The sequence below is a fragment of the Aspergillus pseudodeflectus genome, assembly GCF_044049435.1.
Source record: "Aspergillus pseudodeflectus strain CBS 756.74 chromosome Unknown BJX68scaffold_1, whole genome shotgun sequence".
Classification (NCBI taxonomy): domain Eukaryota; kingdom Fungi; phylum Ascomycota; class Eurotiomycetes; order Eurotiales; family Aspergillaceae; genus Aspergillus; species Aspergillus pseudodeflectus.
The window spans coordinates 259202-284604 of NW_027263777.1; the positions used below are offsets into that span (position 1 = coordinate 259202).

General features: G+C 51.3%; 9 protein-coding genes across 9 annotated transcripts; 6 read left to right on the forward strand and 3 right to left on the reverse strand.

The window, feature by feature from the left end:
• The first annotated feature begins 557 nt into the window (after positions 1-557).
• BJX68DRAFT_2928 (putative C6 transcription factor (AmyR)) lies at positions 558-2979 on the forward strand. Its single transcript, XM_071048913.1, has 3 exons — positions 558-914; positions 969-1846; positions 1913-2979. The coding sequence occupies exons 1-3, from the start codon at positions 828-830 to the stop codon at positions 2814-2816; spliced, it is 1869 nt and encodes a 622-aa protein (XP_070905448.1). The 5' UTR covers positions 558-827; the 3' UTR covers positions 2817-2979.
• Positions 2980-3652: 673 nt separating this feature from the next.
• Positions 3653-5616, reverse strand: BJX68DRAFT_2915 (glycosyltransferase family 31 protein). Its single transcript, XM_071048911.1, has one exon. It carries the CDS (start codon positions 5469-5471, stop codon positions 3999-4001), a length of 1473 nt encoding a protein of 490 aa, XP_070905449.1. The 5' UTR covers positions 5472-5616; the 3' UTR covers positions 3653-3998.
• On the forward strand, positions 5589-6194 carry BJX68DRAFT_2920 (uncharacterized protein). Its single transcript, XM_071048912.1, has one exon. It carries the CDS (start codon positions 5761-5763, stop codon positions 6112-6114), a length of 354 nt encoding a protein of 117 aa, XP_070905450.1. The 5' UTR covers positions 5589-5760; the 3' UTR covers positions 6115-6194.
• On the reverse strand, positions 5869-6947 carry BJX68DRAFT_222348 (uncharacterized protein). Its single transcript, XM_071037966.1, has one exon. It carries the CDS (start codon positions 6906-6908, stop codon positions 6276-6278), a length of 633 nt encoding a protein of 210 aa, XP_070905451.1. The 5' UTR covers positions 6909-6947; the 3' UTR covers positions 5869-6275.
• Positions 6948-7082: 135 nt separating this feature from the next.
• Positions 7083-9546, forward strand: BJX68DRAFT_2985 (signal recognition particle subunit SRP72). The gene is made up of 4 exons (XM_071048924.1): positions 7083-7594; positions 7658-7931; positions 7988-8132; positions 8188-9546. The coding sequence occupies exons 1-4, from the start codon at positions 7274-7276 to the stop codon at positions 9392-9394; spliced, it is 1947 nt and encodes a 648-aa protein (XP_070905452.1). The 5' UTR covers positions 7083-7273; the 3' UTR covers positions 9395-9546.
• BJX68DRAFT_2980 (Gfo/Idh/MocA family protein) lies at positions 9510-11393 on the reverse strand. The gene has a single exon (XM_071048923.1). The coding sequence runs from the start codon at positions 10814-10816 to the stop codon at positions 9626-9628; it is 1191 nt and encodes a 396-aa protein (XP_070905453.1). The 5' UTR covers positions 10817-11393; the 3' UTR covers positions 9510-9625.
• Positions 11394-11482: 89 nt separating this feature from the next.
• On the forward strand, positions 11483-14482 carry rfeF (putative transcription factor RfeF). Its single transcript, XM_071037967.1, has 5 exons — positions 11483-11657; positions 11854-11976; positions 12085-12156; positions 12884-13772; positions 13824-14482. Exons 1-5 carry the CDS (start codon positions 11652-11654, stop codon positions 14351-14353), a joined length of 1620 nt encoding a protein of 539 aa, XP_070905454.1. The 5' UTR covers positions 11483-11651; the 3' UTR covers positions 14354-14482.
• Positions 14483-16909: 2427 nt separating this feature from the next.
• On the forward strand, positions 16910-22912 carry BJX68DRAFT_222367 (aminophospholipid-translocating P4-type ATPase DNF3). The gene has a single exon (XM_071037968.1). It carries the CDS (start codon positions 17630-17632, stop codon positions 22646-22648), a length of 5019 nt encoding a protein of 1672 aa, XP_070905455.1. The 5' UTR covers positions 16910-17629; the 3' UTR covers positions 22649-22912.
• A 745-nt stretch (positions 22913-23657) lies between these two features.
• BJX68DRAFT_3062 (uncharacterized protein) lies at positions 23658-24604 on the forward strand. The gene has a single exon (XM_071048946.1). The coding sequence runs from the start codon at positions 23966-23968 to the stop codon at positions 24485-24487; it is 522 nt and encodes a 173-aa protein (XP_070905456.1). The 5' UTR covers positions 23658-23965; the 3' UTR covers positions 24488-24604.
• Positions 24605-25403: the final 799 nt, after the last annotated feature.

The following is a 25403-nucleotide window of genomic DNA, read 5'->3' on the forward strand; positions in this document are numbered from 1 at the left end:
AACCAAAGCACACTAACAGACCAGAGCAAAGTGGCCTTGAAGATCCGGGATTGGTTCGCAGCAACTATCTTCATCGGATTTCCTGCCTCGTTGGAGTCTGCTGTCCTTCGGCTTCCCGATATGCATTCCTTCCAAGCGACGACCTCCTCTCAATCCTCCAGGATTGTGGTCCAAACTACTGACTTCCTTAGGAGCATACCACCCCCGCCGAGTCGCAGCCACTCACACGGCAGGATTCCTGTAGCCGATGTCAACGCCTCTTGGATGGTTGCGGCCAGCAGCCCTGATGCAGGGGAAGACTTCCAGAAAATAGCGCATTCTCTTAAGAAGCGTCATCCCAGGCAAGATCCTTGGATCCAGGAACTCTGCACTCCGGTGGTTCGCTCGGGCCCCTTTACACTCACTTCGCTCGTCGATTCGGGCGCGCGAGTCGCCAGAGCTTCTTCGGTCCGGCATGTAAGATTCGTCAAGCTAGACTAACTCAAATGAGCATTAGGTCTGCCGTTAAGCCATGGCTAGTAATGAGCATATGAAGACTCGAAAGTCGAAAGAAACAGACGATGGTGTAACGCGGGGCCTGGGAACTGACTGTAGCTGCAGACAGTGGAGTTTAGTGCGACTCCATACAGGACAACTCCTTTATCTTTGGCCTCATCCCCGCCTCGGCTTCCCCAGATTTTTCCAATGTTGCCGTTTCCTCTTCTTGGTGCCTCTAGCGTTCATGACTCTTGTTGTTCTGTCTCACCATGGGCTCCTTGGATTAGGAATCTCTCCGCAACCGACTAGCAACCGCCTTCCACTCCGTCGATCCGGCTGTCTTGGGAAACATGGATTCGGGCTCGCCCTCCCCGAAGCAGAAGGCCTTCAAACAGGCCTGCGATCATTGTAGGAGGAGGAAAATCAAGTGTGACAGGGTAATTTCTGTCCTGAGCCTTTCTTGCTATGTGACAAATCTCTGACTCCTCAAGATGCTGCCGTGTGACAAGTGCCAGCGACTGCTTCTCTCATGCTCTTACAAAGACCTTCTCAGGCGGAAAGGCCCCAAGTTTCGAACGATCTTTCCCCTGGCTCCCATCCACCCATTAGCGGCGCGACAGGGACAGCTCCTTCAGTGCGACCCGCAGCAATACTCTACAGACCGAGGATGGCTCACCGATACAAAAAGCTACAACTCCCCGCCCTTCACGGTGGAAGAGCCTCAATATCTAGCCCCAGACCTCCCAGACTCGTTTAGCCGGCTGCCACCCCCCGAACTCGTCTCTTCCCCCGGTTCCACAAATTCTTATTCCGACTCGCCCGCAGGGGCCACGCTGCCTTGTCCGCGCATTTTGACTCCTCCTGTGCTTCTTGCCCACGTTAACGTCTACTTGAAGTACATGTTTCCCATTATGCCTGTAGTCCGAAGGGAAGAACTTCAACAGGACTGCCACCACCCACAACGCTTGTCTCCACAACGATACGCCTTTCTAGCCTGTCTTTGCGCGGCAACGCATATCCAGCTGAAGTTAGACGGAACAACTTCCGTATCTGACGCCTCTCACATGCACACAGGCGTTGATGGGAGCTCACTGATGTCGGGGGAAGAGCTTCTTACAGAGGCCGTGCGCGCAAGAAAAGAATGTGATCCGATCGAAGACGTGAATGTGGAAAGTCTTTTAACCTCATTCTTTCTCTTTGCGGCCTACGGCAATCTGGATCGCCAGGATTATGCATGGTTTTACCTGTGCCAGGCGACCTCAATGATATTCACGCTAGGGCTTCATCGCGAGTCGACGTACTCCGAGATGACCAGAGACGAAGCAGAGGACAGGCGAAGGATTTTTTGGCTATTATTTATCACCGAAAGGTAGAAAACTGGCTGGAACTGCTATCGCTCCCTTTTGATAGACTGATTATGCTGACATCACCTCAGGGGTTACGCCTTGCAGCAGGCCAAGCCGGTGATGCTCCGCAACTCCATCCACAAACCGCAGGTTCTCTGCTCCGACGACCCTATCCTCGCCTACGGTTTTACCAACCTGATTGGTATCTTTGAGAATCTCAGTCCGACCCTGTATGATTGGGTCTCGGCAGGAGGAAAGAGGGACGAATCGCTGGAAATGCCGCCTACATCTGCCATTCAAACCAGCCTCAGCAAGCCGATATCCCTTGATGGTGTTTTGGAAATCCAAAGGATCGATATCCTAATCACTCAACAATGGCTACAGGCAATGATGTGGAAGCTCTCCATCACTCGCGCTTCGCAGCCGGGCTCTAGGAATGAGACTGTCCTACCATTTCATCTCCCAGTGTTAGTGGGCAAGGCAGCCATGTCCGTCTTAGCAGACGCGTCTGCGAGCGCTATAGATGCGCACGGGATTGGTATGGAGCAAAAACTATTCGACCTCGGAGTATCCGTAGCAGACGTATCCCGCTCCCTCTCAACAACGGCCTCCCATAGCCTGGCAGAGTCCATCATCGAGCCGCGCGAATTACTGTGGGGCATCCTCAGCACGCTCTCCCGAATTCGGGGCTCCCAATCCTACCTCTTCCCATCGCTCCTCGAGCGCTCAAAGGCCATTCTAGGCTTCGATTTTTCACTGACCATGGGCAATTACCTTCCTCCGCTCCCTCCCTCCATCTCATCTGAACACACCCCGTCATGGGCTGCATCAGAAGACTCCCATCCAAGGGCGGCCAGCAATACATGGGACGTTGTCTCTCTTGCTGATGACCTTGGTGATAGCGCTGACACTGTGGAGTCGGTGTCTGGAATGCTGCCGCCGACGTCTATACCTGCGGACCTTACCTTCCAACCCCGGAGCCTGTTGCCATAATGCAATCTTCTTTACTTCTGTTATGATTCATTGTTACTGCTATATATGCATATACGCATACTGTGATGACATGCTGATATATGACAGATGATCTGCCCGCTCCAGATCTCTACCTCTTTCCTGATGTGCACATATAATGAGGATCCCTTGGGATATAGGATTTACCGGCGTTTTCATGTACCTAGTTTCTTCTCATCCCACCTCTTTCAGTTCCGTTGATATTGACATGATTATCCGAAACGAACGGCATATGACACCATAAACTCCTGATCCATATCTACTCGCACCACAAATACACTAGAACAATTAAACGGCTTGAAGCACATTATATTAGCATGTTCATCTGGTATACTAGAAACACCAAGTTGCAATACGCCATGTCTTGGTAGATGAATATCAAAGGGGATTCGACACCCCTCAAAGATCGGACAAGTTCACTACATTGTCGATTCATACCCTTTCCCGGAAGTAGAATGATGCTTCTCCTCATGGACCAGAACAGAATCTACACACCTTACGCGTGTTCCAACCACTTGACCAGTTGGGATTAGAATCATATCCTAGTCACTTCCGGAGTATACAAACGCCACCTGGGCTCATAATGATAACGTATTAATCGATGTCCTGCACCAGCGAAAGCCACATTTTGCTCCCCTCTTGCTTTCTCACTTCGTTTGTCATGCTATCCCAATTCCCAATCCGATGAGGCCTACGGCTTCAAGGGTCGGCCAGCTGTGTTAAAGAGACTTCTCAAAGGTCGAAAGTATAGAAGTATCGTTGATTAGCTAACTATCCGCCGAAAGAATAAGGAGGCTCTCAATATTAGCTAGAAGCTTGAGTGACACGCCAATCAGGAGGTGAAATGAGACCATTGCGCCCAAGTACCGACCGCCCTGTGCAGTTAACTAGCGGTGGACATAAATATACAGGAGAATCAGAAAGGATGATGAGATAGTAAATGTGGTATCATCAAGACGTAGGATCGAAACTCATAATCTAAGGGGGTGCCGTGGAAAAAGAACTCTCGTGGGAGTTGCGAAAGTCTGTAGTCTATAGATGGTTCCCAGTATGCAAGATCTGTGGCGTGCGTTATGTGGCGGTTTGGTCGCAAACAGTGGTATCGACAGAAGTAGAAAGGGTATTAAAAATAGATCGAAAATTTGGCACGCTGAATGTAAAGGACTATTCCTTTCGCCAGATCAATTCCATGATCTGGTCGCCCTTGTCTGAATCGCGATGGACATACCACTGTCGAACACTGTCCTCGTCGACTACCGAGTCCACCATGAGATAGGCAATCTTGCCCTCGTCCTTTTCACGGAGGGGACCAAGTTCATGCATGAAGGCTTCGCGGGAAGCGTGGTGGTCGCCATCCCAGGTGAGCTCCATTGATGTGTCTTCAGTGCTGATCTCCGTGCTATATTTTGATATTGAAAAGCCGTTGGTCAAGGTCCAACCGTCCGCAAACCGCCACTTTCCGAGAAGACAGGTCTCGCCACAGATTTCGCTGACCTTGCTCAGTTTTGCCATGTCGGCATGGAACCAGGACTTCCAGTGATGCACCGACAGAGGCAGAGGCCTGATAGCCTCAAAGAATCCAGTGGCGTCGCCTCTAAAGTCGAGCTGTCGCAATCGATGGTCGATAGTTAGGTGTGCGTTTGAATATTGGTAAACGCAGAGCGAGATTCTTCGATCGCCTGTGTACTCTGATTGTTGGCAGGCCTCAAAGACTTCGGGTTTGCTCAACTGTTCAACGAGAGGGCGGGACAAGAAGACGCCGGCGCCTCCAAATCCCATGAGCCCAAACAGACCGATCTGTGCAACACTTTCTGATACCCCGCCAACGTACATCTGTTGTGTATGATCGTACTTTTCGAAGGCTTCGATCAAAGCCGACATGGAAGGGAAGAAAGTGTCGTCATCGATGATACAAGACCATCGTGTCTCTTCGCGCAAGTTCTCAGCCAAATGCGATATCAGGCCAAAATACCGTGTTTGATATTCGTCGTCGGATTCTGTCACGAACAGATTGACCCCAAGTTTTTCAGCCTTGGCTAGGACTTCAGGTATCCGCTCATCCGGCTCGACCAATGCGAATATGCGGGTTCGTGTGTGGCCTGCCCAGTGGACAAAAGCATCCAAAGATTCGCTCAGCCTGTCAACTTTTGTGGCGACGCCGAAATCGAAGTGCGAGGCATCAACATGTATGGGAGGCGGCGACACTTCCAGCGAAATCGAGGTCGGAATTGAGCAGTCGTCCTGTAAAATCCCGGAAGAATTGCGGTCTTTTGCGCGAATAAAATCCCTGTCGAACAGGGGGTTATCGAGAGTTTGGATTAAGGGCACCTTGCCAGAGGACGGCACCGCTGCTACTTCCCGTCGGACATACTGGGAGACCTTCTTGACACCGAGTCGCTCTAAGATGTCAAATTCGGGTTCGCAACCGACATGGGCAGTAATTGTGATGTTCTCTGATGCAATAGCTTGGACGATCTTCTGCTTCTGTTCACTAGCATGATGGGTGAGGTGCGGGCCGACGAAGACGAAGAATGTTCCCACCATGCAGGCGGCGGCGATAAAGCGAGCGACCTTCTTCTTTGATACCCAGGAGGGGTTTATCGGGGACCGATCCCGGAGGCTGAATTTTGTGGACATAGCTTTGAGAAAAGGAATCGTATCGAGGATGAAAATGCGACAATAAATGCGGCACTAGCGCACTCGCATCGCGATCAGTCAACGCGCTCAATTCGCAACGATGCTTGGTGAAGATGGGGTGCGGAGGGTGAAAGAGGATAGCGAGCGAAAGATCCAGTCGGTTCAAGAGGGCGGAATGAGAAAGAATTCAAGTAGGTAATGACGGGCGAGAGGAGAGATATTCTAACTATTATGCAAAGAAATACGACATCGTAATTATTAAGAGCGAGGGACAAGAAGGCTAAAGTAGATGAAGAGGGAGTCGGTTGGGGGGCCAAAGACAAAAAGAGACCCAGAGGGACCTGCCCGCCGAGAGTCCAGACTACGAATTAGACGTGATGCGAGCCAGAGGGATAGGGGGGGTTCCATGGACATGATCCACTCGATGGAGTACTTTGTGTTGCTTTTCCCTGGGCTGGGATTTTCCCGACCTTTCGAGCCGCGCGTAAGACTCTTAATCCTCGCCTCTAGGCAATCTGAGTTTTTGACACCACTGGTCCAGCTGCCGGTTTCTCCCATATTACTATTTTCCGGTGCTGTCACCGCAGACCCTCATCAGCCTTACTCGACCAAGCCTTCGTGCAACCCTCCAAATCAAGAGTGACCCCAGGCAAGACGAGGTTGGCTCTTGACGATGACGCGTATTGGGCGTAGATCCTGTCGGAGGTCGGCTGGTCGCGATCCACACCCTCTTGGCAAGGTGAACAGATGCCACAAAATCACGACCATCTGATGCTGCTGTTCAAGATGCGGTCTATCTATATCTTAGATTGGGATTATCTTGTGTTCAGCCTTATTCTTTACATTGCGTCTGCCAGTACGATACGACTCCATGTGGCCCTTAGACGAAGCCCTGGTACTTGTAGAGGTGTCTTCGACAGGCAAGTGGTCACACGCCTGAGAAGCTTGGGGATTGCAAGCACATGAGTGACGGTCCGGGCTTTGCTGTTCTATTATTATTATTATTATTGTTGGTGAGCTGGGGTTATCTTGCGCTTGGCCGTTCCTGGGAACGAGAGGGCCCCCTTCTCTTTTACCAAGCCAAGGATAAATTGATATGGCGAAAAGAGATCGGGAAGTTGATAAGAGATCTGAACACACATACGTAGCAGCTACATCATTTTGGAACCTTGTCCTGGTGCACCGTGCTGGTATCCCCGCACGATAGGGTCGTCGCGTCCTGGATGATGATCCTTTGGACGCGAGTCGAGGTTGTAAAGGCCTTGATCTGATAAAAATTGCGCAATCGCAGCCTCTCTGTCTGAGCTTACCTAGGTATGTACTGGTCTGACAGGACTTCTTCCAATCAAGCAGTTTTGGTGCCATCCAATGACCCATGGAATGCTCAGACTCGGGAAGGTTGGTAGGTAAATGACGATTGCGGATATGAGCATCCATTGGGACGCCTCGACACCTTAAGGGCCAGGTACCATTGCTAAGGTTCCAAGAAGGTTCCTGATGACACCTTCCGAATCCGTCGAGAATACTTGGCGGCTGCTGTCTTAGTCATCCTTAAAAGATCTACGGGAGCGCTCAGACACCTTCTGCGCGGCGCTCCCAATCGGGAAATATGAAGCCCGCACTGCACAATCGGAGTTGAACAAGAACCCGGCCCAACAACCACAAACAACATCATAACTAGAGTACATGGGGCTATCGGCACTCAGAAATTTCTGTCCTTAGTGCCCGATCTTGGGCGACGACCTCTTCCCCTTGACTCTCCGCAGCTGGCTTTCACGCCACCAGAGCCACTCGAAACCACGATGTCCACTCAGTCCTTGAGCTCGCTGCTCCAAAGAGCGTCCATTGACGACCACGAAGAAGTCCTGCGCTCGTGTGATGCCGCCTTAGCCAAGTCTAGCTCCGATCTTCAAGCGCAGCATGTCAAAGTCGTCGCTTTGCTAAAACTCGACCGTTACGAGGATTGTCTACGTGTTTTCGAGGATGGCGGGGATAACCTGAAGAAAAGGGCTGCTCTGGAATACGGTTATGCTCTTTACAAATCCGGTCAACCTGAGGAAGCTATCGACGTAGTTTCTGACTTGGTGAATGACCGCGGCGCACGTCACTTGGAAGCACAGGCTGTATGTTTTCCGTCTATGCTTTTTACCTTGCTCTCTCATGGAATTGGCATTAACATCTTATAGAGTTACAGGGCCGAGAAATTTCGTCGCACAGCCGAACTGTACGGAGAACTCGCTCGTGATCCTGCATCAGTTTCCAGCGAGGAGCACGACTTGCGAATCAATTCCTGGGCCACGGATGCCCAACTGCAGTGGGAAGGCCACCCCGAGTTAGTGCGACACACCAGACCAACAAGGGATGATTTGGAAGCGTTCGAGACCGTTTACAATGCCGCCTGTCTAAGCATTGCGAAAGGGGAGTTTGACCAGGCGGGAATGCTGTTGAAGCGTGCCAAAGGTTCGTATCAGCTACATATGTTGAAAAGAAGGTGTCGGAGCTGATTGCTATTACAGAACTATGCCGTACTTCTGAAGACCTCACACCAGAGGATAGAGATGCCGAACTACTTCCGATTGCTGTGCAACAGCTTTATGTTCTGATATGTCAAGGAAAGTCTGGGGAGGCCGAGTCCATCCTAAAAGAGATTTCCATACAGGAGTGAGCCAATCCCTACCTTTTTTGTTAGCTTTATCTCTAACTAACGCTATGGTAGAATTCCCGAATTATCTACGAGAAGAATCGGTCAGAACAATGTGGCCATTGCTCGCGGAACCGTGGCAAACCCTTACGCCCTATATAAGACCCTTCACGAAATCCCCAATTCCACTGACAACGACAAGCTGTTCAACTATCAGAATACTATTATAACAGGAAATCTGCACGCAGTGGATCTTCTTGTTCATAAATATGATGGTATCATCCGATCCACATCGAAGGCCCTCTCTTCAGCGCCGTATCCGTCTACGGAAGCGGGCACAAATCTTCTGTCAGTTTACAACGTTGCAGCGCATGCCAAGGGTGAGACCGGGACGTCGGCACTCAAAGCAATTCTCTCGGCAGTAGACCGGCGACCGAAAGACCTTGGCTTGGTTCTCACTGCCGTACAACTCTACGTGAGTCTGGGCAATACCACGTCTGCAATAGCCACGCTGGAGAAGTCACTTCAACTCCTTGAAGAGTCTATTTCCGAGCAAGACAAGGAAACACGTTTCAACCCGGGCCTTCTAAGCGTTCTTATTGCCCTATACAAACGTGAAGGCCGGAGAACTCAGATCAGAGCTGAAATGGCAAAGGCCGCAGTGTTTTGGAAAGAACAGGCCACTCATCCAACGTCACTGCTCCGTGCAGCCGGGGCGTCTCTACTGCACTCCACGCTTGCATCTGACTCTGCCCAGGCTGCAGATCTGTTCAAGTCTCTGTACCAAAATACTCCGGATGACCTGTTTGCTGTTGCTGGATATGTGGCGTCTCACGCAGCCATTGATTACTCTCAGGTTGAAGCGCAGGCTAAATACCTCCCTCCGGTTGAGGACCTGATTTCCGATATCGACGTCGCGTCACTTGAGGCGGCAGGTGTCTCGCCTTCTTCATCCACCGCCGCCGCCACCGCCGCAGCTATCGCAGGGGCAAGGAAGCGGACGGCGGACAACAAGGAACGTACGGTGAAGCGAATCCGAAAGTCTCGCCTGCCCAAGGACTACGACCCGAGCAAGGCAGCCGACCCAGAGCGCTGGCTCCCGCTCCGTGACCGTTCGACATATCGACCAAGGGGCCGAAAGGGCAAGCAGCGGGCTGCTGAACGGACACAGGGTGGAGTTGTTACGGATAGATCCGAAGAGACCACACCGTCTGGGGCTCAACAGCAGAAACCCCAAGGTGGAGGAGCTAGTTCGAAGAAAAAGAAGAAGGGAAAGCGGTAGATAAATAATATCTGCTGGGTACATTTACCGATCGTTACGATGGGGAAAAGCGAATCTAGCTAATAGATTTCTGGTTCTTGTACTTTCTTTAACGAGGGATGACACAGTCGACGCCGAAACTTTGTGTTGTACAGTATCAAAATAGGACTGTGTTGAACCAGAATCGACACAAGCAAGAGTAACAATAAAGCATCTCTATCCAAACGGACCGCTATGGTGCTCTCATGACGGCTAACCAAGTGGAGTCCGACTTGTCCCACACTGCCGATCATACTGCTCAAATATAGTCTGGAACAGCTTTATATCATCGAGCGAGTCTCTCGCCGTCGTTCTCGCCGTTTTCCCTTCGACCAGGTATGCGTACAGTGCCTTGAGCTCTTCCTGATATGTCTCTTCCCACGTACTCACAGTCTCAGTCTGCATCAGTCCGCCACGCTCATCGGCCTGCTCGACAACCACGCGTACAGGCTGACCCCGCGCATAGGGCAGGTCATAATGGATGGTCACGGTCTTGGTTTGGCTGTACACCGCCAGCTGTGCGTCGCAACGTGGGACACAGTCTGTTCCAGTCTCGTACATCAAGGTGAATGGGTGTGGATGAGCACCTTCGACAACACCACCGTTGTAGTGGAAAAGCGCCGAGTAGAACGGCTCATTCACGGAGATATTCGAGATTGCATCCGGGTATCCCAGTGTATCCCGCATGAGCCCAAGATCGTGGCATCCTAGCGAGGCAAGGAACCGGCTTAGCGCCATTCGCTCTTGACTTGGTTGCTCGTCCTTCCCAAACACTTCCTCCAACAGCCCTCTTAGGCGCTTCGTCCTGTCCTCTCCTGGTTCTTTGATGAATGGCGCCCCCCGACCTTCACCTTCGATGGCCCCAGCACCGACCCTCGCTTTCGTCGCCGTATGCGCAACATGCGGGCCCGCGATCATCCGACACCGCGCATAGTGAATCCTCTCCAACGATCTTACCTCCTTCTTGAAGACATCCTCGAAGCACGGTGCATACCGCCTAGCCGAAGCAACAAAGACCCTCGCTCCATTCGGCGCATCCTTCTCCGCCTCGATTATCCTTCTCGCGGAGGGGATGCTCAGGCTCACTGGTGTTTCGACCATTACATGCTTACCGGCCTGGAGGGCGGCGATAGTGTAGAGCTCGTGGTACTCATTTGGCATAAAATTCAGGATCAGATTGATGTCGGGGTCTGAGAGGATGGTGTCTGGATTTTTGGTGGTGCTCTTGGTGGCTGTGCCATTTGCGGTGACGGGAACGGCGGGTTCTTGAGACTGCGTGGAGAAGTAGACGGCGCTTATACTGAAGAGCGTTGGAAGGGCGTGCAGGGCTGGAAGGTAGATTGTTTGGATTGGATGGCTTCCGGTTGCCAAGATGCCCACGCGCAGGGGCGGGTTTTCCATCATGTTGATGTTGTAAAGCTGCTGGTGGAATATTTAGGAGGTGGTTGCAGCTTCTGAAGATAACTGTAGATGAAAGAGAGAGAGGTCATTGAGAAGAAGGGGATCTGAGCTCCGGGGAGATGGGATCTCTTCTCATTAGTGTTTTTTTACTTGCTTTGATCCAGTGGAACGGTAAACGTAGATGTTGAAGCAAGGGATGGGAATCGCCGCTGCGCTCTGGGTAAGTTGGTAAGTTCAAAAGTAACTTTGCAAAGCAAGCATGATTCATATTCAACTCTTTAGCTCGCAGTATGCGCATGACATCAGAGTCATCTGCTGATAATGCTTTCGAGTACTATAGGATGCCAAATCCTTTTGCTTTTTGAGATGCTTTGGGGAGCTTACTCCGTATGGAGCGGCGGAGTGTCGGGAAGAGGGCCGATCAAGGTACAAGGTAGGTACTCCGTACTTTCGGGAGGAAAAGAAATGGACCGCCTTGGTTTGATGTCATCAAGCTCCATAGCCTGTGCAACAGTTGGGACGAGTCAGCCTTAACCCGATCCCGGAACTGTGGCTGTGACATGCTTAGCTTTAACGCGAGCTGAAGCCTGAGGCAGTGCAGCCATGGGCTGAGCGGGTCATAGAACTCATATACTCCGTAGAACAAGAGGAAGAATTGAATGGCTCCCGAGTGGGCCTTGAGCTGTTCCTGAACGACTGTCTGGATCCGCAGCTGAAGCACCTTCATCATTCTTAACATCATCAATCATCGTCATTATTTGCCATCGTACCTCTCCCCTCCTTCAAGTTTCTCTCTCTCTCTCTACAACTACAAAGTGAGATTATCCCAGCCACAATCATGGGTGTAAGTCTGCCTTTTTCGCCATCGCACCTGAGTATATCAGCTGTTGCTGCCCCGCGTGTCTACCCCGCTGCTTCCTATAATCATCGCAGTCGGAAGCTCCTGTTTTCTTCAAGAAATCGAGAGACTAGAGCTCGGGGGGAAAACAAACAACAGAAAACTTACTGACGGCTGCACTTTTGCATCATCGACCGTTTAGTTTGCCTCCAAGATCGCCAACGCCCAGATGAACAACCCCAACTCCGGCGTCTATGGGGGAGCTGCTCCTGCCGGATACACGGGCGGCCCTCCTCCTGCTGGTGGTGGCTCTGCTGGTGGACAGGTAAGTCGAAACTCACCAGGCAGAACTTTGATGCCTTGCTGCGCTGCCCCTCTTTGGCTCCAGTTTTTCCAGCTCTGCAGCTAATGATCACGATTACGTTCCCGACAGCAGGCTCAACAGCAACAGCCGCCTTCACAACAGCAGCAGCAGTCCCAGTATCAGGCTTATCCTGGCGGCTCGGTAGGCTAGAATTTTTCTTCCTCGTTGGTTTTGTTTCTTTCAACTTCTCATCCCAGTCTGGTTTCCTGCTTTCGTGTTGGTTGGCCCATTACGCGCGTTATCACATTCGCCCTCCTTGGATATTATTCATCCGTTGCCCCTCATCATCTGGTGGTCATTGTCTGATCCGCTCCTCCACCAACTTTCGTCATCCATCTTTCTGCCTGCTCCTTCGAGTCGTTTGCTGTAATCATGTCTCGACCGTATTCTGGTCAAGGCTATGCTCCTCCGCCGCCTTCTCAGCTGCGCCCGGGACAGTCTCCGTCGCCTTATCCAGCCTCCCCGCAGCAACAGCAGCAGCAGCAGTACCAGGCGTATCCTCCTGTCCCTGCAAACAAGCCCCCTCCATCACCCTCTTACTCGGGACCGCCTCCCCAGGCATTTTCTCCGGCACCTTATTTACCGCACACACCGCAGCCGCAGTCTTATTCTCCGGCGCCTTACGGAGGAGCTCCGCCCTATAGGCAGGGCCATCAACAAAATTATGCGCAAACCCCGCCCCCTCCTCAGCCTTACGGAGCAGCGCCCGGACCACAATATCCCCCACAACCGCAGCCTCATGTATAGATTGACCCAGACACTCGTGCTTTTTTGATCGATTTTTTTGTTTTGTTTTGTTTCTTACACGTTGCGCTGTCGATGACGAATTTGATGGGAGATTGCTAATAACTCACTTGCTACTTTTTAGGCTGGCGGCTACCCTCCTCAGAATGCTCCCTACCCTGGTGGCTATCCCCCTCAGAATTCGCCCTACCCTGGCGCCCCCCCACGTGCACCGCAAGGACCTCCCCCAAGCCAATATGGGCCTCCCGGCGGCGGCGCAGGCGCTGCTGGACCTGCAACCCCTCAGCAACTCGACGCCTATCGCCAGCTTCTGATCGCCACCATTCAAGAAAAGAATCTCCAGAATTTCTACCCGCCCGCTAAGTTGGACAGACTGGTGCAAGGACTCGCCAGGGATGGACCTTCCAAGATCAACAGGATCGTGAACGAATTCTCTCTGCCTATCGAGATCGCCATGGATGTCATCAAGCTTTCGCTTTACGACATTGTCCTCTACGTCGACGACAGCGGCTCAATCGAGTTTGAGGAGAAAGGGGTGAGAAAGGAACAACTGAAGCAGATTATTGGAATCGTTGCGACTATCGCATCCACCTTCGATGAGGATGGTATCAACGTCCGCTTTATGAACAACGAACTTTCTCGCAACGGAATTCGTAGCGTCGGCGAAGTGGAGCAACTTATTGCTAGCGTTCGCTTCTCTGGTATGACGCCTCTTGGAACTGGTTTGAAGAACAAGGTGCTTGACCCTTTGATCGTGGGCCCAGCAAGAGCGAATCAGCTGCAGAAACCTGTTCTCGTCATCACCATCACCGACGGACAACCTGCCGGAGAGCCCCTTGACAGTGTCGCTCAGGGTATTCGCTACGCCGTTGATGAGGTTGGTCGAAGCCAGTACGGACGTGGTGCAGTTGCGTTTCAGTTCTCGCAGGTCGGAAATGACACCAAGGCTCGCGACTTCCTGGGCAGTCTCGATAACGACCCGAGCATCGGAGGTTTCATTGACTGCACATCCAGTAAGTAACCCTTTTCTTACAAACTGTGGAAAGTGAAATAACAATCGTTAGACTTTGAGGTCGAACAGGACGAGATGTCGCGTGCTAGCCCTCCTGTTCACCTGACCCGCGAACTTTGGTGCGCCAAGCTCATGCTCGGTTCGATCGACGCCTCGTACGATACCAAGGACGAGAAGGGCAGCCGTCCAAGTGGTGCGCCTTCTGGACCCCCTCCTCCAGGCCAATACGGTGGATACGGCCAGCCAGGAGGATATCCCGGTCAGCCTCCCTCTGGACCTCCTCCAGGCCAGTACGGTGGATACCCTAATCAACCTCCCGCCCCTGGCTACGGATCACCTGCTCCCTACAATCAAGGACAGCAGCAGTACGGCCAGCAACAATATCCCCCGAGTAGTCAAGCACCAGGAGGATATGGCCAGCAGCCCCCCGCTCCCAACTATGGAGGATCACCCGCCCCCTACAACCAAGGCCAGCAGCAATATGGCCAGCAACAATATCCCCCCAGTAGCCAAGCACCGGGAGGTTACGGCCAGCAGCCTCCTTATGGCCAGCAACAATATCCCCCTTCCGGACGGTACTGAGCTCCGATAGCTCCGTGTTCTCAATGTCATATTCCTCGTCACCTACGTTGAAGGAGTGGCGGATTAGTATGGATTTCTAGCTAGGGAATTCGCGCAAATAGGAAATCCAAAGAAGTTGTCGTGTTTAACGAGGAGCCAAGTTAGTAACTTAATCAGAACTTGTAAAACGCCCTCTGCCATTTCAGTCCCTAATCAGCCAGGCGTAGGAAACTCAGCTATTTCGGCCAAGGGCGGGCGCAATGCGATTAAACCCCCCGATGCGGATACCATTGAAGGCCGCTTCCTCATATAGCGCTTAGAATAGGAATGACGGCCTTGAACTCTTGCTACTCGAAGCGATATCCTGTAGTTGTACAACTTTAATCACGAGTTCTTGGACTTCAGCCAGGCTCACTGTTACGGGTAGTGCATAGAACAAGTAGAAAATATCAGGGGCACCGTCCGAGAGGAGCAAAGGACAAGTCCATTCCTCAGGTGCGAAGCAGACTGAAGAAATCTTGAGGCTATTGGTGACCAAATAGTACAAGAAACTAGATACTGAAAAGCATAAAAGTTCCAGTGGATAACGGAATCAAAATAACCGGGAGGCAACCTGATTTATCTGCTATTCCAGACCAAGGTTTTCGAGCACCCAAAGCTTAGACTAACCAGATCACATGAGGCACCCTACTACTGAAGGCCCTCGGGTTGTCACAGAAACTATTTTTGAGTCGTGTAACACTGCCATCTAGACATTCAGGTCACTTGGGATGACAGTATTAAAACCCATACATCAACTAATCTTGATAAGACCGGCAACATCACGATAATATCTGAGTGGTTTATTCTTGAATACGCAAGTCATTATTGATAATAGGGCCTATGCGATATCAAGGATTGGCGAAGGATAGAAGAAATTACCCAGTGGAGAGAGTGGAGAGTAGCCTTGTATATATTTCGGCGCGAAGGAACTAAGCAAGCAATTATTGCTGGGTCACGTCCCTTTACCATAGAACGGGATGCTGGCCCTTATGAATTTGCTAAATACTAGAATGGCAGTGCTTGATAAAGGTACTACTGTAACATCATAACTTTCCTGTGCAGACAATATCACTTTCTATCAGCCCCTATTAGCGAGCGTGAGCTTGACCCTAGGCCACTTTGAGGGCTAAAGTTGGCAGGAGTACAGACATGATGGCATGCATGAACTACAACCAGATAGATGAGTTCTTCATTCGCTAGGTGTAGAAATGTGCGTCTTGGATCTCGTACAGAGCTAGATGTGGTGACTGGCTAACCCCGGAACAAGTGAGATAATAAAACAGCAACAAGAGTGCAGAGAGAAAGACCGGGCGACAGAGACAGTGCTGGATAGTCCAGACGATCGATTGGAGGAAAGAGGTCGATGCCTCGGGGTAGTCATGGACCAAAATATGCCTCCTGATAAAGCTACTAAAGCTATTATGAGCAGTTCTAGATCAGCATCATAAGCTTGAACGGTTCGACCTGATTAGCTCCAGCATTAGCTCGACTAAGTATCCTCCTCGTTAGGAATGCCAAATGGCTATGCTGTAGAAACAAGCCAGTTTGACTTATCCGGCACAGGTTGAAGATAGAATCAATCAGTGTGTATCTGCCATTCTTCCCTCCATACGATAAACACCTCATGGGCGTCGCATTACTGGCGAAAAAAATCACTGAGGGATCTGGTTGGGGCAGTGCTGAGACCAGTGGTCAGGCCTTCCTGAATGAGCTCAAAAGTGATGCTATAAAAACGACATTTTGTTTAGTATTGGAGCATTCTGTGCCGGCTCCAAGATGCCCTATCATAGATGCGCGAATGGATCCATTTGGCCCAGTTCCCAGAATTCTTACAGACACAAAAGCGAGGATAATCAGTGGCCTGAACAAGCGTTATCGGTGGGTTCTGAGGACTTGGTAAGCTCATCAGGCGATATTTTCTGGCCGTCTCCTGTGAATGGCACGTTCTCTGATACTCCGTCTTCTTCAAGCGGTGGAGTGGAACGGGGCGGGCAGGAAAAAGCACGCTAGGCTATCCAAATTCATGACGGTTTTTTGCGATGCAATGAGAATGCTTCAAGAAATTAAACAAGCAAATAGTCTTCAGGATTTCAGGGAGTGTGGTAACTGGTTCAAGGGGCGCGAGACACCAGTGAGACGACAAGACGCCGGTGGCAATTTAGCGTTGACATTGAGAAGAACGGCCAAGACTGCGACGCCCCGCTCGCCACCATCTCCATGAGACCATATCATGGAATGTGGTTACCGTAGTGAGAATTTGACACGCGAAAGGTGGTTGTACAGAGTCCTTTTTATTCTGGGAGGGTGTAGTAGGCGAACAAGATTGAGAGATTGATAGGGTGTGGAAAACGGAGGCCAGACCCTCGAGGCTGTGCAGAGGCAACGCTTCCATGGCCCATTGATAGTGAGCTTAATTATAGCATCTAATTTTGCCGACCGGCTGAGAGGCCTGCAAGCTTGCGACTTCAGCAGTCCGCGTAACCTAGGTAGCAATGTGATACTCCGGAGTAGATACCAGTACTCTAGAGTGAGAAATGTGCAGAAACTTAGAAATAATTTTTTTTTCTAGAGGTCAACCGTCAACGGTTGTGGTCTGGAAGACTCTTGGAAGTTGGAAGAGGCTCCACTTGAATCTCCAACTGACGCTGCTTCTCCACGCGGCTTCTCTGTGGTTGACCCTCGAACTGGGCTGCGCCAACCGAACTTGAAACTGGGGTTTACGTTGCCCTTCCAGACTGTGCCTCTTCAACAATCTTCTCCATTCATCCTTCAGTCTTTGTTGAATTTCGTTATTGCTGTACTTTGGTTATACTCTCGTTGCTGTCGTTGCTGTCGGGATTATTGCAGCTGCCACCGATCGGCCTACTGATTGCGGACTCTGAGCTGTTTTCGGCCTCTGTCTCTCCGACTTTTTTTACACTTCGCCCTGTGCCTGATTTTGCTGCAAACGTGGACCCTGCAACAGACTACAGCCTTCGCTCTTTGCTTTTCCCCTTCTGTGGCTTTTGTTTATATTTGGCCAGATACCTTTTCCTTCCTTCCTCTTTCATATTTTTTTCACTCTTTCGCATACGCATACGCTATCGTCGGAGCCTGAAGGATGAGCGCCACTTTTTGCTCAACGTCATAACCCCGGCCGATCAGCCCTTGCTGCCACCGATTATTTTGTTTACATTGAGCTGCGCAGGACAGCTTTGACGGAGGGCCGGAGTCATATTTGTTATTGTCGCGCTCTTACTGAGCTGTTCCTTCGCCATGACTCAGCCAAACAGATCTCCAGATTTGAATCGGAATTCCGATCAGCCGACCATGCATGGAAACCAACATTCCTCCCCTGATAATACACCCTCCGAAAATACGTCACGACCGCCGCAACCCTCCAGAAGCCATTCCCTGCACACAAGCACTCCAGGACGGACGTCGCTCTCGCCCTCCCGGACATTGTCTGATTCTGGAAGGAGACTCTCTCAGCAACATGTCCGCTTCTCAACCGACTTGGAACGTCCCACAGAGGACGACAGACAAACCTCGGGGGACCGGCGAGCGGGCTCCAGAGGACTTTCGATAAATACGAGCATCCCAGATACCCAGGGTTCATCACCCGGCACCTCTCCCAATGCAGGTCGCGCACCGCAACCCTCCCTTTCGCCGCGCTCCGCTTTGTCTCCCACATCACCACAGAGTCCTGATACCATTGGCCGCTCGCGTTCCAGGAACCGTGGCTATTCACTACGTCGTACCATCTTCACAAAGACCATCGAATCGCAATCGACTCCTTCATCGCCAGTCGAATTGACACATATCACGACTACGGACCCCGAGATTGTGGAGCAGGAGGAAGCGCCTAGCGCCGCCGAATCTAGTGAAGATGAAAAGAGTCAAACGATAGTTGCGCAAAAGTCTACATCACAACAAGGTTCATCGGAGGATGGCCTTGCCACATATTATGCTGATCAGACTGATCTCAAAGAGGGCAGGAACCTTTCTACCCCTTTGCCTCATGAGGGGTGGCGTAAACGAACAACGGCCTTGACTACATTGAAATCCCGCGTGGCGGAAATTCTGGAGACCATTCGAAAAACCATTCTCCGGATTCAAACCATCCCTCCCAGCAAAAATGGCCGTCATATCGATCTTGATCCCACTCGAACGGAGATTCTGATTGATGAGAGAACAGGGAAGCCCTACGTGGAAAATTGGATTCGGTCCAGTCGGTACAGTCTATGGAGCTTCTTTCCTCGTCAATTCTTCGCGCAATTTACGAAGCTAGCCAATTTCTACTTTCTCGTCATTGCGATTCTGCAAATGATTCCTGGATTGAGTACAACGGGTACCTTCACCACGCTAGTCCCGCTTCTCATTTTCGTCGGCATCTCCATGGGCAAAGAAGGGTTCGACGACTGGCGTCGCTACCGCTTGGATAAAGAAGAGAATAACCGTTTCGCGTCAGTACTACGCCCTGGCTCGAATGTTCTTTCTCGCTCTATTTCTGGCGACAGCGCATCAACCTCGAGCGGACAACAAGACTGGGATTCAGTCAAGTGGAGTGACATCAAGGTTGCTGATGTTATAAGATTGGAACGTGATCAGCCAATACCTGCCGATATGGTCTTACTTCATGCGGATGGACCCAACGGAGTGGCCTACGTTGAAACTATGGCTCTAGATGGCGAGACAAACCTCAAAACCAAGCAACCCTGCCAACCTGTGGCCAAAGTGTGCGGAACCGTGGAAGGTGTTTGCAGCAGCTCGATACATTTTGCCGTGGAGGATCCGAATCTCGATCTTTACAAATTTGACGGGAATGTAACGGTTGCTGCTGGAGAAAAGACGCCCTTGACGAACAACGAAGTCCTGTACCGTGGCAGTGTCCTTAGAAACACCGAGCGAGCCATGGGAATGGTCATCTACACTGGTGAGGAGTGCAAAATTCGCATGAACGCGAACAAGAACCCTCGAATCAAAATGCCTTCCCTACAAGCAAAGGTCAACCGTGTTGTCTTACTCATTGTGTTTCTAGTGGTCATACTCGCGGGAGCCTGTACTATCGCCTACAGATACTGGTCAAGAGATGTGGAAAGCCGCGCTTGGTATCTGGAGGAAGCGAACGTTAGCTACGGGCCTATCTTTACTTCGTTCCTGATCATGTTTAACACGATGATTCCAATTTCGCTCTACGTGAGTATGGAAATCGTCAAGGTGGTACAGATGCTCATGCTGAACGCCGACATTGACATGTACGACCCCGAATCTGACACACCGCTGGAGGCGCGGACATCTACTATCAACGAGGAACTGGGCCAAGTCAGCTACATATTCTCTGACAAGACCGGAACTTTGACGAACAATTCTATGCGGTTTCGCAAGATGAGCGTTGCTGGGACTGCGTGGTTCCACGACTTTGATCTTGTTGATGAAGCTGCTCAGGAAGGGGATCGTGAGAAGCTGATTCACAAGAAGCGAAGCGTCAAGGGCAAAAAAGTCGCAAACCGCCAGTCAAATGTATCCGAGGTGCGCAGGTCCCTCGCCATCTCGACGTACGAAGCGCGCAAGGATGCAGTACCAGCACGAAACAGTCGAACCACCGATCTACTCAGGTACATTCAACGCAAGCCATATACTGTTTTTGCCCGCAAAGCAAAAATGTTTATCCTGGCCATGGCTGTCTGCCACACCTGTCTGCCGGAGGAGGATGAATTCGGTAACACCACCTTCCAGGCCGCATCGCCGGACGAGCTCGCGCTTGTCACGGCCGCGCACGAGCTAGGCTATCTTGTCCACGACAGGCAGCCAAATACAATAACAATTCGGACGTTTCCCAACGGGACGGAAGAATCCCCCGTGGATGAGACATATGAAATTCTTGATATCATCGAGTTTTCCAGTGCTCGGAAACGCATGTCCGTCGTGGTACGGATGCCAGACCGACGAATCTGCTTGTTCTGCAAAGGCGCTGACAGCGTGCTCATGCGGCTGTTGAAGCGTGCCGCGCTTGCCCAAGAAAAAGTGAACGAAATCGAGCGCCGGGCCAGCAAGCGTAAAGCTGCTGGAGCGAGTGAGGTCATGAGGCGAAATAGCGAGTATCGGAGTCGGAAGGATAGCGGAGTCCGGAACAGTTTAAGTCGACCGAGCATGACGCATCGCCGATCTAGTGTCTCTGGAAAGAACGTATCTGCCTTGAGAGAAAGCATCGATGTCTGGCTTCGTGATAGAGAGACCGACGGTGGTCTTTTACACAGAAATAGCGAGGCTGAGTACTATAGCCCCCGGCCGTCTGCCCAGTTAGGGCGGCAATCCACGGCCTTGTCTGACTCAGGAAGTTCCCTTCACGAAGCCGAAGACGAGGATTTGGTGGACGAGGCCCTGGTTGTTGACGAAGCCGCTGTTTTTGAGCGCTGCTTCCAGCACCTGAACGATTTCGCAACGGAAGGACTGCGGACGCTGTTGTATGCCCACCGTTTCTTGGACGATGCTACGTATCAGGAGTGGAAACTCGCATATCAAGAAGCGTGCACAAGCCTCATTGACCGACAGGAACGAATCGAGAAGGTCGGTCAACAGATTGAGGAACAGCTCGAATTGACTGGCGCTACGGCGATTGAGGATAAGCTCCAGAAAGGTGTCCCCGAGGCGATTGACAAGCTTCGCCGCGCAAACATCAAACTATGGATGCTGACTGGAGATAAACGCGAGACCGCGATCAACGTCGGACACTCTTGCCGCTTGGTGAAGGACTACTCTACTCTCGTCATTCTCGATCAGGAACTGGGTAATGTCGAACAGTTGATCGCGAAATTGACCACGGACATTACGAACAAGACAGTGGCACACTCTGTTGTAGTGGTCGATGGCCAAACGCTCTCAATGATCGAAGGTGACCAAAATCTGCGCGCACACTTCTTCAGACTTACCATCCTCGTTGATTCGGTAATTTGCTGCCGTGCCAGCCCCAAACAAAAGGCTTTCCTCGTCAAATCAATCCGCCGGCAAGTCAAAGACTCTGTTACACTCGCAATTGGCGACGGTGCCAATGACATTGCGATGATCCAGGAAGCCCACGTTGGTATCGGCATTACTGGTAAAGAAGGTCTTCAGGCAGCGCGTATTTCCGACTACTCGATTGCTCAATTCAGGTTTCTGTTGAAGCTTCTCCTTGTACACGGCCGCTGGAACTATATGCGAGCGTGCAAGTACACCCTAGGGACGTTCTGGAAAGAAATCCTGTTCTATCTCACTCAAGCCCTATACCAGCGCTGGAATGGATACACTGGCACGAGTTTGTATGAGCCATGGAGCTTGAGTATGTTTAATACTTTGTTCACATCATTGGCCGTTATCTTCTTGGGCATTTTCACCAAGGATCTCTCGGCCTCTACCCTCCTTGCGGTTCCAGAACTCTACACCAAAGGTCAGCGACACGAAGGCTTCAACATTAAGCTCTACCTGGCCTGGACATTCATGGGCACCTGCGAAGCGATGCTAGTCTACTTCATCATGTACAGCCTCTTTGGAAACATTCTCTTCACAACAAGTGGAGCAAACGACATCTTCTCCGCCGGTCTCCTCACCTACTCAGCCTGCGTTGTCATCATCAATGCCAAACTGCAAGCGCTTGAAGTCCATAACAAGACCTACCTTTCCCTGGCGGTGTTTATCATCTCCGTTGGTGGATGGTTCTGTTGGAACATGATCCTGTCAAAGCAGTATGACTTCAAATCTGGTGACGGCATTTACCACGTGCCTTCCAACTTCATCTTCCATTCTGGGCATGACCTTGCCTTTTGGGTTGTTCTCCTCGTAACCGTTGCTGCCGTGCTTATTTTTGAGATCGCGGTTAGCTCAGTCCGCGCCAACCTTTTCCCAACGGATGTCGATGTTTTCCAGGAGTATGAAAAGGATCTGGATATTCGCAAACGCTTTGAGGAAGCTGCCGCCTCAGAACTCCAGCAGGGGTGGGACCACGGGAAAAAGAAATCCAGCTTCGAGATTGCCCGCGAGGAAGCTGAGATGGAAGCCAGAGAGAAACAAGTTCAAGAACTGCTGGCCAGGCCGCGAGTTATGAACGGGAAAAATGACTCGTCGAGCCCCGTGTACGTCGAGTCGACCTCCGTATCGGCCCTGGGCGAATCGAGCCGTGAGCAGGTCGCCCTATCAGATGCGGAAATTGCCAAAAATAACGACCAGAACAATAACACTGCTCCTCGACGTTCCGTAGAGATCCACGAGCTGTTCTCGAAAGGGTTCGGAGCGATTCGAAAGGGCCACTTGAAGTAGCCTCCGTTCTACGCGTCTCTTTTCTTCTTCTTTCCTTGTATATTCATTGTTGAGGGATTGATTGTGTCATTGATTGATTGACTGATGTTCTTTCTGAACTTGATGGCGTTGAACTATACCCCGGTGTCGACTTGCCACTCCTTAGCCTGTTGATATTGATGTGCTTTTATGTTTGCGATTGTGTATAGTGACGCTGGAGGACTCGTTGTTATACCCACTCTGCTATGTTGTATCATGCGTATACAGACAAGACTTATGTTCATCCCACTCCTGGTTTTTGTAGAGTGCTCTATTAGATCTGAAATGTCTCCGAAAGCCGTTGCGCAAGATGTACTACTGGTTGACGACATGAACGTAGCTTACCAATACTACCTTGGCGGCCGGAGTTATCTCAACTCGAGAACAATGTTCCGCACTTGATACGAATCAGGAGCTGAGATACAGCAGCGTTGGTCTCCTGCATGTAGACTATCCGAGGATGCCTACCCTTGTCGAAACTAGGTGGTGAGATTATAGTCGAAGAAGGCGTACCTGCACTAGTCAATACGGTCGTCACTAAAATCACAAGGTGCTGAATTGATGAGGGCCATGGCCCATGAGGCGCAAAGTTAGCTAACCCAGACAAAGCAATTGGTAAAAAAGCCGATCCCTGATCAGAAAGTTCGTCCGGGATTAGTATATGAGCGGTAATCCAGATCATGGATGAGACGATGCTCCGCAGCGAGTGTCAAGTCTCAAGCTAAACATCGAGCACCGTCTTGAGATGCGATGCAGGATCCCTCTTCGGTGACTTGATTCGAGAACTGACTCGCGCCAAGCCGTTATCCTGGCTAGCTGTTTTACGTTGATTACAGAGAAGAAGAAGGCCTGAGCCTAAGATCGCGATATTCAGACTGTATCGTGTCTGCTCCACCTCGTCCTCAGATGCTGGCTCCGTAGTTAATATCGAAGCGCAACGAACTGGTTTGATCCGGCGATCTGGGTTTGCATGGAGATGATCGATCGACCTAAAGTCCAACGTCTGCCCAGAAAGCCGGATAGTCCCGTCTACCAAGTGTGACACTGAGACAACTGATGCTCGCTCGACGCGACTGTGCTCAGAGTTGGAGTAGTATTTCGTATTGGCCGACTCCGTCGTAATGAGAGCGTATTGGAGAAGCGTAGCTGTTCCTGTTCCTTGCAGCTCGTGGATGTGGATGCAGGTCGCCTTTGTCGGCTGCTGACCTCAGCTGCTATGGCCAATGGCACGAGGGGATCAAAGCACGGATCAGCGGTGGGCGAGTGTTTCAGGCTAACCGCCCAGGGTAGGTCAGATTCATGCTCGCCTTGCTGGGAGAGAGTGCCTTGCCGATTCGCCCGCCCAGCTTGGAAAGAAATGGGCACCGCCACTGTGAAGCACGAACACGATCCTCAATAATTATTGACAGTGCATGCGCGTACCTTGCCGACTCGTTGTCAGGGGGCCTCCGTGGAGGATGCGTTGACTGTTGCTTCAACAACGCGAGTATCGTAACGACTCACGAGTTTAACAACCAACGCCCCTCTCCACCCCTGGCGCTGTCAGTTCCCAAGCCCTCAGGCACTGAGCCAATAAGAGGCCGGTCGGTGCGGGTACCTGGATTCATGCTTGCCAAAACATCGGCTCGGGCGGAGTTTGCGAACAGAAAAAAAGGCAAAAAATCAAGAATAGAACAGCGGCCGACAGGTCGCGACCGTCCAGGTTCCGTGGAATTGATTCCAACTCAAGCGTGGTTCCTCCCTCGCTCCCACCCTAGTGTCCTTTTGGCGCTCCATGCGCGTGCTGGAATCTGGGATGTGACGAGGTCGAGGCTGGTTTAGAACCAGGCAGCGTGGAATCGTTTCCTCTGCCCCTGGCGTGCCGAACTTCCACCTCGCATTTCTTGCGGTCCCTTAACTTTGCTCGGCAAAATTCTGGATCACGTATGTGTCACCCACGTCCTGAAACCCGCTTGGAACAAGTCTAGGTCAGGCTGCTGTTTCCTGGCTGACTGGTCGCTGCGGAGGTGATAGTTTCCCGGTAGTGGGTGGATATTATTGACTCCATTGCTTGATCAGGAAGCTGGCTCGAGCAGAAGACATGCGTCGTCTCGGGCCTTTAGGCGAGATTTGACAGAGTAATAATATGTCAGCCGTTGGAGGCTTGAAGCTGAAGCAGACCAGGTGAGGTTTGAGCGCCCCAGCCATCCGATCATCCGACGAACTGGTTGGTGGATGGCTGCAACCAGACATGGATGATACCAGTAGAACAGGCTTGATGTCTTAGCACTGGAGACTATGCTCCAGGATTCCTTATGGACGTTAGGTCCCTGGCTCCGAACAGGAATGGCCGGGAATAATAGCGCCTTCGGGATTGCTGAATGGTGGTTGGATGCGAGACACCATCGGGCAGCACACTGAGTAAGGAGATGCAGCCAGCTGGACGCAGGGGCCAGAACCGTATCATTGGCTGCTGGATGGTGTTGTTCTCTCGTGGCTGCACACCTAATGATGAGAGCATCCAGTGAGTATCTACTACGGTCTCCAAGCCGACTTGGACCTGAGATCATGAGCAGGACACTGTGCCTCTTCTTCTCCGGAGTCCAGAGAAACGATTCGGGAAACTGAAAGCCTCCACGTTCTGGGCCAGCAGAGAGAGGAACAGGGTCAGAGCTGTACGGTACGTACGGTACGGCGCTAGTCTCCACCAGGACTAGCATAGTTCTCCAACTAGGCCTATTCTGGCTCCCCATCTCCT

What these genes read in the sequence shown, in the direction of transcription:
- BJX68DRAFT_2928 (XM_071048913.1), top strand. Translation starts at nt 828, where the DNA reads ATGGATTCGGGCTCGCCCTCCCCGAAGCAGAAGGCCTTCAAACAGGCC. An exon ending in GGAAAATCAAGTGTGACAGG is followed by an intron (nt 915 to 968) that starts GTAATTTCTGTC and finishes TGACTCCTCAAG; the next exon opens with ATGCTGCCGTGTGACAAGTG. An exon ending in CTATTATTTATCACCGAAAG is followed by an intron (nt 1,847 to 1,912) that starts GTAGAAAACTGG and finishes ACATCACCTCAG; the next exon opens with GGGTTACGCCTTGCAGCAGG.
- BJX68DRAFT_2915 (XM_071048911.1), bottom strand. Translation starts at nt 5,471, where the DNA reads ATGTCCACAAAATTCAGCCTCCGGGATCGGTCCCCGATAAACCCCTCC.
- BJX68DRAFT_2920 (XM_071048912.1), top strand. Translation starts at nt 5,761, where the DNA reads ATGAAGAGGGAGTCGGTTGGGGGGCCAAAGACAAAAAGAGACCCAGAG.
- BJX68DRAFT_222348 (XM_071037966.1), bottom strand. Translation starts at nt 6,908, where the DNA reads ATGGATGCTCATATCCGCAATCGTCATTTACCTACCAACCTTCCCGAG.
- BJX68DRAFT_2985 (XM_071048924.1), top strand. Translation starts at nt 7,274, where the DNA reads ATGTCCACTCAGTCCTTGAGCTCGCTGCTCCAAAGAGCGTCCATTGAC. An exon ending in GCTGTTGAAGCGTGCCAAAG is followed by an intron (nt 7,932 to 7,987) that starts GTTCGTATCAGC and finishes TTGCTATTACAG; the next exon opens with AACTATGCCGTACTTCTGAA. An exon ending in AAAGAGATTTCCATACAGGA is followed by an intron (nt 8,133 to 8,187) that starts GTGAGCCAATCC and finishes ACGCTATGGTAG; the next exon opens with AATTCCCGAATTATCTACGA.
- BJX68DRAFT_2980 (XM_071048923.1), bottom strand. Translation starts at nt 10,816, where the DNA reads ATGATGGAAAACCCGCCCCTGCGCGTGGGCATCTTGGCAACCGGAAGC.
- rfeF (XM_071037967.1), top strand. An exon ending in GTGGCTCTGCTGGTGGACAG is followed by an intron (nt 11,977 to 12,084) that starts GTAAGTCGAAAC and finishes CGTTCCCGACAG; the next exon opens with CAGGCTCAACAGCAACAGCC. An exon ending in AGGCTTATCCTGGCGGCTCG is followed by an intron (nt 12,157 to 12,883) that starts GTAGGCTAGAAT and finishes GCTACTTTTTAG; the next exon opens with GCTGGCGGCTACCCTCCTCA.
- BJX68DRAFT_222367 (XM_071037968.1), top strand. Translation starts at nt 17,630, where the DNA reads ATGACTCAGCCAAACAGATCTCCAGATTTGAATCGGAATTCCGATCAG.
- BJX68DRAFT_3062 (XM_071048946.1), top strand. Translation starts at nt 23,966, where the DNA reads ATGCTCGCCTTGCTGGGAGAGAGTGCCTTGCCGATTCGCCCGCCCAGC.